This window comes from Myotis lucifugus, unplaced genomic scaffold (genome assembly GCF_000147115.1).
Source record: "Myotis lucifugus unplaced genomic scaffold, Myoluc2.0 scaffold_1, whole genome shotgun sequence".
Classification (NCBI taxonomy): Eukaryota; Metazoa; Chordata; class Mammalia; order Chiroptera; family Vespertilionidae; genus Myotis; species Myotis lucifugus.
In genome coordinates, this window is record NW_005871049.1 from 2,091,776 (window position 1) to 2,104,495 (window position 12,720).

A 12,720-nucleotide genomic window follows, 5' to 3' on the forward strand; every position below is an offset into this window, starting at 1 on the left:
ATCACTTTGTATATTTCTTGCCACTCCCTTCTGGCCTGCATAGTTTCTCTTGAGAAATCAGCTGACAGTCATATGGGTACTCCCTTGTAGGTAACTAACTTTTTTTCTCTTGCTGCTTTTAAGATTCTCTCTTTGTCTTTTGCCCTTTGCATTTTAATTATGATGTGTCTTGGTGTGGTCCTCTTTGGATTTCTTTTGTTTGGGGTTCTCTGCGCTTCCTGGACCTGTATTCACGATACTAATAACCCCAAATAAAGGTGACCACCAGAGAAAAGAGAATTAGCGGAAAGGAAAAAAAAAAGGAGTGCAGAAATGATATTGAGAATAGGAAAAAAAGTAAGAGAGAAAAGAAAGAGAATAAAAAAGAAGGGGGCAAAAACTATTTATATGGGGAGAAAACTCCAATAGAACAACCACTAATCCCAAAAAATGCAAACAACAAACACCCAGAGATAAATGCAAACTACAAACAACAACTAATAACAAGTGAGGAGAGGAAAAACAGAAGCAAAAAACAAACAAATAAGAAACAATCTCACACACAAGCACACAAAAAAACCCCAATCTAATCAGCAATCAAGCAAACAACAATAGGACAGAGAGAAAGCAAGGCAAAACAAAATAAAACAAAAAAAACCTAGAACAAAAAAAGCAAAACAAAAAAAAAGGGGAGAGAGAGAAAATTTGGATAGTGACGAAAGAGAAGAGAGAGGTGTGTATGGACTTAGAGCAGGGGATCTGAAATTAGATATATAAGTAGGATGAATTTTTAACGGGGTAAAAATAAGTAATAGGGAAAATTTAAAGCAGGAATAGGGTAAGAGAAAGAGGACAACAAAAGGGGGAAAGTGAAGAGGACTGTTGGCATAAAGATAAAGTTGAGATAGAGTAAAATGATGCTAAAGGAAAAATGAAAATAGAAAGTAGAACACTAATCCCAAAATAAAATAAAATAAAGAGAACATAAAATGACATTTTTAAAAAAAGGTAAAATAGTGGTAGTAATAATACTGATTAAAACTAAAAATATAATAATTAAAAAGGTAAAATCAAGTGAGGAAAAAAATTAGTTTCCTAAGTAGAAGATGAAAAAATAAAAATGTGCAGTAGTGAAGGTCATTCACTTCCTCTATTTTGTTTGGCACGCCTGTTTTCTGTCAGGCAGTCAGGACAATATTGAAGTTCCCAGGGTTCCACTGCTCCTCTGTGTTGTAAGCCACAGTCCTGATTTTCAAGCAGGCAGTATTTCTTTGTTTCTCAGATTCCTTTATTTGTGTTTACACAAGAGTCAATTTGTGATTCAAGTCCTGGGTGGCAGTGTTTCTGGATTGACCTCTGGGGCTATAAATCCTCTCTAGCCAGTATTTAGCTTTTGTTTTCCTGTTGCACTTAGTACTGGTTTGGGAGAATGGACTGCCCCAGAGCTGGTTCTCTGATGGTTACTCCCTGCTCTGATCCCCAGGTTCCACAAAAACAACTTTCCCCTGCAGTTTCTTAGAGTATTCCCAATTGGGAGATCCTATGTACTGGGCTTAGTACTCAAAAGCAAGGATATAAAGAGAAAAAAAAGAGCCAGAGTAAGTGCGCGAACTCGCGATTTTTACCCTCCAGCACTGCGTGCAATTCTGTGAATGTCACTGTGCGGGTCTTTTTTTCCCCTGACACTAAGCAGCCGGCACACTGGTAAAATTTCAAGCTGCCTTTTTGCGCTCGGTCCAGCTATACTTTGATTTTTTGAGTTCCCTTCTGCCAGCAGCCTGCGGATCCCCTTCCACATTCGCGGAAGCCCCAACAGCCGCGGATTTTGTGGGGCACAGACTTCCCGCGAACCTCTAGATTCCATTGCACGTTTCTCTCTCCAGCCTGGATCGCAGACCTCACCTTTCCCTAGGCGAAATCTGACCTTTCCCTGAGAAGGTGCAGGGCTCATCCGAGTCCGTGTATTTGCGCTGCTTGAGATCCAGTGTTTCTGGGTTCACAGCTGGTCCCTGGGTATTGTGGTTGTAGAGTCCCTGGATGTATAAGCTTTCGATAACAGCCACTCTCCCCTTCAAGATGGTGCAGCCTCCGAGGCCGGGCCAGTGTCTCCAGGAGAGATTTCAGCAGCAGTGGAGGGTGCCGGGTCAGGGGAGCCCGGTCTGGCAGTCCCCAACAGTCCTTTGGAGTATAGCTGTCTCTCACCCGCAAATATACACTCCCCGTATGACCACACACTCTCCTTTCGTTCTCTCACTCACACACTATCTTGCAGTCTGCCTTCCCGTCGGCAGCCATCTTCCTACTCTCTGATCTGTGTTTTGTTTTTTATTTTTATTACAGAAATCCTTAGACATATACAAAAAGGACATTTATAAAGAATCCCCAATGTATTCATCACTTAGCTTCAGTAGTTAACAACTTTTCTTTCCAGGTCATTTTACCTGTATCTTTCAAAAGGTCTAACAATTACAACTTTAAAAAAATACACATATATACTTACCTGGCACGGGAGATACAGTGATCACGAAGGTGGTTTTCCCAGGGTGAGGCTTATCCACTGCACTCCGGATGTGCTGACCCCTGCAATTTCCCCAACTGTGGGAAACTCTAGTGCATAATTTGTGGTAGTGGGGGACTGCATTCGTGCTCTCCCCTGTAAAAAAATAAATACATATATCCAGTGTTGGCAAAATTATACAATAACTATATATCATAACTATATACCCAGCCCCATTTTCAAATTTTCCCACTTAACTCAAAGATATTTTTTACAGTGTTTTGAATAAATCCCAAATAAGATCCTTGTATTGTGTTTTTTTAAAAAATATATTTTATTGAGTTTTTTACAGAGAGGAAGGGAGAGGGATAGAGAGTTAGAAACATCTATGAGAGAGAAACATTGATCAGCTGCCTTCTGCACACGCCCTACTGGGGATGTGCGCAACCAAGGTACATGCCCTTGACCGGAATCGAACCTGGGACCCTTCAGTCCGCAGGTCGACGCTCTATCCACTGAGCCAAACCGGTTAGGGCTGTATTTTTGGTAACATCAATCGACGACATTAACTGTCCCGTCCCCCTCACCCTATTATTTTTTTTCATCATCGTGAGGTTTAAAAGATTTTTATTAAAAAAAATTTTTAAAAATATATTTTAGTGATTTTTTACAGAGAAGAAGGGAGAGGGATAGAGAGTTAGAAACATTGATGAGAGAGAAACGTCGATCAGCTGCCTCCTGCACACACCCTACTGGGGATGTGCCCTTGACCGGAATTGAACCTGGGACCCTTCAGTCCACAGGCCGACACTCTATCCACTGAGCCAAACCAGTTAGGGCTAAAAAAAATTTTTTTAATTTTTTTTATTGATTTCAGAGAGGAAGGGAGAAGGAGAGAGAGATAGAAACATCAATGATGAGAGAGAATCATAGGTCGGCTGCCTCCTGCACGTCCCACACTGGGGATTGAGCCCGAAACCCAGGCATGCGCCCCCACTGGGAATCGAACCGTGACCTTCTGGTTCATAGGTTGATGCTCAACCACTGAGCTATGCCGGCCGGGCTTTTTAATTCTGTTTGGTTAATCCTCATCCGAGGATATTTTTCTCATTGGTTTTTTTTGTTTGTTTTGTTTTGTTTTGTATTGTTTTTTTAGAGAGTGGAAGTAACGGGGGGAGAGATAGAGAGAAACATTGATGTCAGAGAGACACATTGATTGGTTGCCTCCTGCACTCTCTCCAATCAGGGCGAGTATCAAGCCTTCAGCCAAAGTACTTGCCCTTGAGCAGAATTGAACCCTCGACCCTCCAAGGGCCAATGCTCTACCACTGATCCAAGCCAGCCAGGGCATGAATTATATTTTTATTTATTGATTTCATTAAATTTATTGGGGTGACTGTGGTTAACAAGATCATATAGGTTTCAAGTGTACATTTCTATGATGTAAGATCTGTATATTGCACTTGTGTGTCCACCACCCAAAGCCAAACCATCTATTGTCAACATATATTAGGCCCCCATCACTCCCACCGCTTTCTGGCAACCACCACACTGCTGTCTGTCTATAAGTTTCAGTTGTATATCTCACATATGAGTGAAATCATATGGTTCTTAGCTTTTTCTGACTAATTTCCCTAGCATAATATTCTCAAGTTCCATCCATGTTGTCCCAAATGGCAGTATTTCGTCTTTACTTATGTTCAGTAATAATTCCATTATCTATATGTTGCCACATCTTTATCCAATCCTCTGTTGAAGACACTTTGGTTGTCTCCATGTCTTGGCCGCCATGAATAATGCTGCAGTGAACATCGGGGTGCATATATCTTTGCAAATACATGTTTTCGAGTAGATACCCAAGAGAGGGATTGCTGGGTCATATAGTAACTCTTAATTTTTTGAGGAACCACCAGACTGTTTTCCATCGTGGCTGTACCATTCTACATTCCCACCAGCAGTGAATGAGGGTTCCCTTTTCTCCACAACCTCTCCAACACTTGTTATTACTTGTCTTGTTGATAATAGTAATTCTAACAGGTGTGAGTGGTATGGTATCTCATAGTTTTTTGTTTATGTTAATCCTTACATGATTTTTTTTCTCATTGCTTTTTAGAGAGAGTGGAAGGGAGGGGGATAAAGAGAGAGAAACATAGATGTGAGAGAGACACATCAACTAGTTGCCTCTCATACACGCCCCAACGGAGGACGGGGGGCGGAGGGGGGCGGTGGTGAACCTTCTACTTGGGTACATGCCCTTAATCTGGAATCAAACTTGAGACCCTTTGGTGTGTGGGCCAACACTCTAACCACTTAATCACAACAGCCGGGGCTCTCATTGTAGTTTTGATTTGCATTTCTCTAATAGCTAGTGAGATTGAACATTTTTTTCATATATCTGTTGGCCTTTTGTTTGTCTTCTTGCTCACTCTATTTTTTTCATTGTCATTTATTTGTTGAGACTGGTCATTTGTTCTACTAACTTTTCCACATTCTAAATTTGATTGATTGCATCTTTGAGGTATCCCTTTAACTTTCCTCCGTATTTCCTGGAAACTTGTAGTTAGATCTAAAGACTGGGTTAGTTTCAGGTCAGTTTTCTTTCGGCAAGGTGATGTGTACTTCCTATTACTTCCTATTTGTGTCAGCAAGCATGTATTGTCAGAGTTTACCCCTTAATAGTAATATTAAGATTGAGTTAGTCATGTTGTGAGCCTGATTAGTCTATTATAAAGTTCCTTACTGTGATACTGTGATTTATAATAAATGAATATTTGGTCTTTGTTTAGTTTATGGCACAGAGCTCCTGAAATCCTTGGAATTTCCTAAGTGATAGTAGTGATAAAGATGTTATTTGTTATGTTAATGAGGTGACTTTGGACCCATCTTAGGATGGGGCCTGATTGCCTAAACCTTCTTTGCCATGGCTGTTGTGGCTCAGTTGGTTGGGAATTGAAACCTCGGTGCACTGGAGGACTGTTAATTCCCAGTCAGGGTACATGCTCCAATTGCAGGCATCCCCCTTAAGGGGGCAAGCAGGGGGGCAGACAATCTATGTTTCACTCTCACCCTCTCCCTCTCTCTCTCTAAAAGTCAATTCAAAAATAAAGAACCAACCTTGTGACTAGAGGGTTAGAACTTTCAGTCCTACCTCCCTGACTTCAAAGGAGGGGATAGGGGCTGGAGGTTGAAACTGTCTCCAATCATGCTTAGGGAATGAATCTCCATCAAAACCCAAAAGAATGGAGCTCAGAGAGCTTCTGGGTTGGTGAACATGTGGAGATTCTGGGAGAGTGGTGTGCTTAGAAAGAACATGGAATCTCTGAGCCCTTTCCCCATACCTTGCCCTATGCAGCTCTTCCATCTACCTGTTCCTGAGTTACAGTAAACCCTCGATTTTTCGGACCTCGATTTAACAGATTTTAGATTTAAGGGACTAAATTTCAGGTCCATTTGTCATATGTGAAAATTAGCAGCCTGTTAATTTTAAAATGCTTTTAACCAAGATGTGCTTCTAATTATATTAACAGGTTATTTTGTTGTTGTTATTAATTTACTGTTATTTTAAACAGATTTTAGCAAATAGACCATATGTTGGAAAAAACCACTGTAGTAATTTTGCTGACATAAATAAATATTATATATCTACAATTATAGTCTACATATTTAAATCCAAGAGTCACCGCTTGTGAACAATGTTTGGGGAATGATTAGCACGTGATCACACCGCAACTTAAACGATAATTGGTTCTGGTTCCGTTATCTGTGATATGACTTTCTGCAGCAGTTTTGTTTTGTTGTTGTTAATCCTCACCTGAGGATATTTCCACTGATTTTTTATTTTTATTTTTATTTTCTTAGAGAGAGTGGAAGGGAAGGGACGGGGGACAGAGACATCTGTGTGAGAGGAACACATCAATTGGTTGCCTTCCATACATGCCTGGCTCTGTAGCAGGTTTAATGTCTGATGTTCCAACTTGAGTTAAGCCCTAGTATATGCAGTTGTTTACTAGCAGTGACTGTTGAATGCACACATTTACTAGACCTATTCAGTATAAATTTAAAATTACAGTCATACGTATAGCAAACTTTTCTGTGAAATTAAACTTTTCATACATATTTAATTTTAATTACACAAACGTGTCTACATAAGTAAAAACAGGTAAACTAACATTTGTCAATTTTTTAACACATGCATTCGGAAAACCTACTTTATTATATAACAGACTTTTGCCTTTAATGGACACCCCCAGTAAGAACCATGTTTCCCTGAATCCTGTGAGCTGCTCTAGCAAATTAATTGAACTCAAGAAGGGGGATCATGGGAACCCTCTGATTTATAGTTAGTTGTTCAGAGGTACAGGTGACGACCTGAACTCAGCAATTGGTGTCTGAAGGGGGGCACGTACATGACAGTTTTGTAGGACTGAGCCCTTAACCTATGGGATCTGATGTTATCTCCAGGTAGATATTGTCAGAATCGAGTTGAATTATAGGACAGCCAGTTGTTGTTGCAAAATTGCCTGGTTAGGTGGGAACACATCCTACACCCAACACCTCCCCCATCCCCAGGTGGAATGTGATGCAGAATTGTGTATTCACTAAATTTTCAGCTAATGGTTTAGCATTGGGTGAATTCTTGAATTGGTATTAATTTGTTATCTTTTTTCTCTTTTCCTAGGAATCCATACCTGTTTTGTATGTAAACAGAGTGGGGAAGATGTTAAAAGGTGCCTTCTGCCCTTGTGTGGAAAGTTTTATCATGAAGAGTGTGTCCAGAAGTACCCACCCACTGTCATGCAGAACAAGGGCTTTCGGTGCTCCCTCCACATCTGTATAACCTGCCATGCTGCTAATCCAGCCAGTGTTTCTGCATCTAAAGGTATGGGTTGTGAACCAATCTAATTGTAAAATCTCAGTTTCATTGGCAATGGATGTTTCCAGATGCCATGTGGCATGTCGCTTCATGACCTATCTAACTTTTGTCAGAGTACCAGTATTTTTTGTGAGAGACAAGAGAGTAATGGATTAGTTAAATAGCCATCACATTGTATTCTATGGAGTGCTAACATTATGTGGTTGTTTTAAATATTGGATTTTGTGTCTTTATCCCCTTACCTACTCCGTTAGACCATAGTCTATTCTCCTGAGGACCCTTTATATCTGCACTTGTCAGATGTGATATCATTTAGACATGCATGTAGGTCAGAATTGAGGTTTTTGTTTTTGTTTGTTTTTTAATGGGAACACCTATCTTGAAAGCCTTTTTCTGCTTCATAGGTGGAAAACTGAGGTTTCTAAAACTATATGTGGATATATATAACTCAAGAGCTTTTTTTTATTGATTTCAGAGAGGAAGGGAGAGGGAGGTAGAAACATTAATGATGAGAGAGAATCACTGATCAGCTTCCTCCTGCACGCCCCCTACTGGGGATCGAGCCCACAACCCAGGCATGTGTCCTTGACCAGAATCTAACCCAGAACCCTTCAGTCTCTAGGCTGACGCTCTATCCACTGAGCAAAACTGGCTAGGGTTTGTTTTGTTTTTGTTAATCCTCACCAAGAGGATATTTTTCCCATTAATTTTTTTTTTAAAGAGTGGAAGGGAGGGGAACAGAGAGAGAGAAACATCAGTGTGAGAGAGACACATTGATTGGTTGCCTTCTGTACCCGTCCTGACCAGGGCCTGGGATCGAATCCACAACCAAGGTATATGCCCTTTACTGGGAATGGTACCCTACCTACGTTCCTTCAGTCTGAGAGCTGATGCTCTAAGCACTGAACAAACCAGCCAGGGCGATAACTCAAGTTTTTAAATCTGTTCCTACTGGGAAAACAATCATTTGTTTCTGTTCAGTAATAGTGGGTCTCTTACTGGTTGTCTTTTTTTGTTGTTGTTGTTAATCCTCACCCGAGAATATTTTTTCCATTGAGTTTTAGAAAGAGTAGTGGAAGGGGGAGGGAGAGACTGAAAGACACATCCAATGGTTGCCTCCTGCAGGGGAACCAGGTTCAATTTCAGGTACCTTGGTTGCACACTGGCCAAGGCAGTCTTGCCTTTTTTTTTAAAAAATCAATCTTTTAAGCAGACTGGCAATACCTTTGGTAAGTTGATTTCCAGGCCCTGTAGATCTCATTAGTCTTAAGCATAATAATTTAACTTGCTTGATCAAATTTGCAGTTTAACCATCAGGTACCTTCCTGTTTTCAGTTGTTATTGTAGATTACATTTAGTAGGTTTGGTAATGGTTTTTAGTTGGTGAAGTATTTAGAGGATATAGTTCATCTAGAAGGGGTGGAGGAGTTCATTCAAGAATCACAGCACCAGGTAACAAAAGCAAGCAAGAGTCTTCCTGCCAGCTGTCCTTTTATTCTGATAGTTCACATCCCCACGTCCCATTTAGTTCGCTGGCGATTTCAGGTTTCCTCGGAGTCAGGGCAGTGGTTTGAAAAGGGCTTTCCTTGGTGAGGCAGGCTCACTTACAGTTGTGGGATCTGACTTCTTATATTGAAGTCACATAGCTCCCACCTGAGCTTTTCTTAGTGAATTGGTTGTTAAAGATCACCTGCCCTAGAAGTGCTTCCTTTTATCTGTGACATTTTCTCAGTTCTAGCAAATAAGCTTGAATAATGCACATTTTAAGTATTTACTCTCTTCATGTGTTTTTTTGCTCCTCCCTCATTTTCTTGATTCTCATGGTTTTAGGTCGTCTGATGCGATGTGTCCGCTGCCCTGTGGCATACCATGCCAATGACTTTTGTCTGGCTGCTGGGTCAAAAATACTTGCTTCTAATAGTATCATCTGCCCAAATCACTTTACACCCAGGCGAGGCTGCCGAAATCATGAGCATGTTAACGTTAGCTGGTGTTTTGTATGCTCGGAAGGTAAGACATAATTTCTTGATGTATGAATAGTCTAAAAAGAAATTAGTACTGTGTGTGTGTGTGTGTGTGTGTACATACACACTTTTAAATCCTCAACAGAAGATATGTTTGCATTGATTTGAGAAAAAGAGGAAGGTGGGGAGGTGGGGGAAAGAGAGAAACACCAATGTGAGAGAGAAACATCAATTGCCTCCTGTACACTCCCCAACCAGGAATCAAACCCAAAACGTAGGTATGTGTCCTGACCAGAAATCAGACCCACGGCCTTTTTGTTTATGGGACGATGCTCCACCCAACTGAGCCACTCAGCCATGGTAGATTAATATAATACTTTAATTGCAACAAAAATTTTCTTCACATCGCCACTACAAGAAATATTGGGAATTGATGTCCTGAATTAGTGATAACATAGCAGAACTTTCAAACTTGGTTTTGTTCCCCCTTAAGGAGAGGTTTTGTTTTTATTTTGAATAATGACTTGATTTTTATCAAAATGTTAAAAAATTAAAGCACTAAAGAAAAAGACAGGAAAAAGGAGACAGAATCACTCTTGGGAAATGAGTTGATGTCAAATGGTACAAACTTCCAATTATACTACGAATAATTTGGGGGGATATAATGAACAGCTTGGTGACTATAGTTAACAATACTGTATTATATATTTGAAAGTTAAGATAATAGATCTTAAAAGTTCTCACCACCAAAAAAAAAAGAAATTGTAACTGTGATGGATGTGTTACCTAATCTTATTGTGGTAATCTTTTCACAATATATACATATATCAGGTCATTATGCTGTATACTTTAAACTTATTCAATGTTATATGTAAACTATATCTCAATAAAGCTGGAAAATGAAGAAGAGAAAAAGAAAAAAGAGTTAGCGAACAAACCCCAAATCATCTGAGTCTCACCATCAAAAAAAAAAACTGTTTAATATTAAGTGATATTACTCCAGATATGTGTATATAACTCAGTAGAAGCCATTCTAGAAGATGATATCATGGTATAATTGTGTGTTTTTTAAATTTTTACATGAATTTAAATGGAAGAAACAAAGGGAAAGTGGAGAAATTTATGAATTTCCTTACTATTAGGGATATTAATATGTTACTAAAAGGTCTTATAAAGTGGAGGAAAAACTAATTTTATATCTTTTTATATATATTCAATTTAAAAACATTTCTCTTCTAGAACAGAGTCAATATTATCCTTATACAGTTTCTTTTTCTGATTTTTGCTAGTTAAGTGGAGGATTTAGTATTCATTGCTGGTCCACTTACTGTAGTGATTATTGTTCTGAATTTTTCTCTTGATTTTCTGATTGTCTAAGAAGCACCCACAGGTACTATAATTCTCTATTTGAGGCTGTTTGGCATTTACCTGTGTACTAGAAGCACATTTTGGGTTACTTTACCTTTGTACTAGAAGCACATGCTGGCTTATTATAAATGTTTAGGCTACGTGTGTGTGTGTGTGTGTGTGTGTGTGTGTGTTTTTAAGACTAGTGTGGACATTGCTCCACTGTCTTCTGGTGTTGAGGATGGCACCAGTTTTCTTACCCAGTTTTCTCATTCCTTTTTAAATTGTCTAAAATTTGTTAATTAGTAACTTTTTGGGAACAATTTCCCTAACTTCATTTTTTGAATATCTACTTACTAGAGGCCCGGTGCACAAATTTGTGCACAGGTAGGGTCCCTCTGGGTGGCCTGCAGAGATCGGGCCCCAGCCTCGAAGCCCTCCTTGGCCTGGCACCCCCACCTCACCTGCTCCACCATCCCACCTGTGGTGTGATCAGTCGGGGCTGGGCCCCCTCCACCTTGCTCCCTCAGCACCTGGGAGCCGGGCGGCGATTGGGCCCTGCTTGCTCCTGCCATGTTCCGCGCCGCCCCATGGTGGTCTGTGCACATCATAGCAAGCTGCGAACTCTCGGTGGAATGACTGCCCAAGGAAAATTTGCATATTAGGCTATTATTATATAGGATTGGTGATGCAATTTTATGAAAACTTGGCTGGTTATAAACATGTTGATGGACTAGTTTTTAAAAAACAAGGAACATGTATAATTTAATGAGAATCACCTTTGAGAAATTTGGGTATGCTAAATAATGCTGCCCTGGCCATTGTGGTTCAGTGGTTAGAGTGTTGGCTGGCGCACCCAAGGGTCTCTCTCTGGTTCGATTCCCAGCCAAGGGCACATATCTGGGTTGCAGATTCAATAGCCAGTCCCCATTTGGGGCGCATGTGGGGAGGCAACCAATCGATGTGTCTCTCTTACATCAATGTTTCTCGCCTCTCCTTTCCTCTTCCTCCCCCCCCCCCCTGAAAAGCAATGGAAACAATCTCCTCAGGTTAGGATTAAACAACAAAAATAGTGCTAAAGCCAACAAAAAGTGGAATTTTTCTTTTGCTCTCAAGAATTATCTGACATGACAATTGAAGTTAAAACTCCATCTATTGATTAGGGTTTGGATCAGGACATAGTTGGTATCCTCAGATTATGATGTTAATATGTAATAAGTAAAGTAGAATATTAAGTGCAGTTAATATGTGTAGAAAGTGGAGCTTTGGTGTAGTTAGCCATGTTTCAATGCACAAAGAGGACTATGTTAGCTTTGTTATTGTCCTGTATAAAACTTTATGAATTATACATTCTTTTTTGTTCTTATAATATAAAACTGTCTTGTGGTGAAAACTGCTGCCTATTATTAATCACCTTTCTTTTGTTTAAATAAAGTTAAAGACAGAATTTTGGTATTTAATAGCATTTAAATATAACATTCTATAATTCACCCCATAGAATGTAAACATGTATCTGGGATGCTGAAGTGCAGGCTCCAACTTTTTCATGTTTCTTGAACTTGGGAAGATGAAATAGTTTCTGCATTAGACTTAAAAAAATAATTTTTTTTTAATCCTCACCTGAGGATATGTCTTTACTGATTTTTTTAGAGAGAGATGGGGCGGGGGGGGGGGGGGTGGACAGAGAGAACCATCGATGTGAGGAGAGAAAACCATCGATGTGAGAGAGAAACATTGATTGGTTTGGTTGCCTCCCAAACAAGCTCTAACCAGGGATTGGACTTGCAACCTTTTGGTGTATGGGATGACACTCCAACTGAACCACCGGGCCAGGGCTAGGTTGTGTTTTTTTTTTTATTTCAGAGTATGATGAAATGAATGGAAATTGGTTTCACAATAGAAGTGCCCATATAATGCCAATCCTAGCTGATGGAATGGTTGGACTCTGAAAAGCTATCGGGTTCCATAATTATGAGTGCCCAAGAAACCTAGTAGTTGCAGCAGCAGCTCTCAAAGTGTGATCCATGTACTAGGTGTGCCAGTTAATAATGCGGATTTTT

General features: G+C 40.0%; 1 protein-coding gene and 1 non-coding gene across 8 annotated transcripts in view; both read left to right on the forward strand.

The window, feature by feature from the left end:
- The window catches only part of NSD1 (nuclear receptor binding SET domain protein 1), a 131,611-nt gene that overhangs the window by 81,762 nt on the left and 37,129 nt on the right, over positions 1 to 12,720 (forward strand). For all 7 annotated transcript variants that reach the window (XM_023753785.1, XM_006081608.3, XM_023753795.1 and 4 more), the window contains 2 exons: positions 7,155 to 7,355; positions 9,180 to 9,359. In XM_023753785.1, the coding sequence (XP_023609553.1) occupies positions 7,155 to 7,355; positions 9,180 to 9,359 (381 nt within the window). The remainder of the gene's footprint in view (positions 1 to 7,154; positions 7,356 to 9,179; positions 9,360 to 12,720) is intronic.
- Positions 2,472 to 2,635, forward strand: LOC111826621. The gene has a single exon (XR_002829977.1). It is a non-coding gene; the product is annotated as a U1 spliceosomal RNA (small nuclear RNA).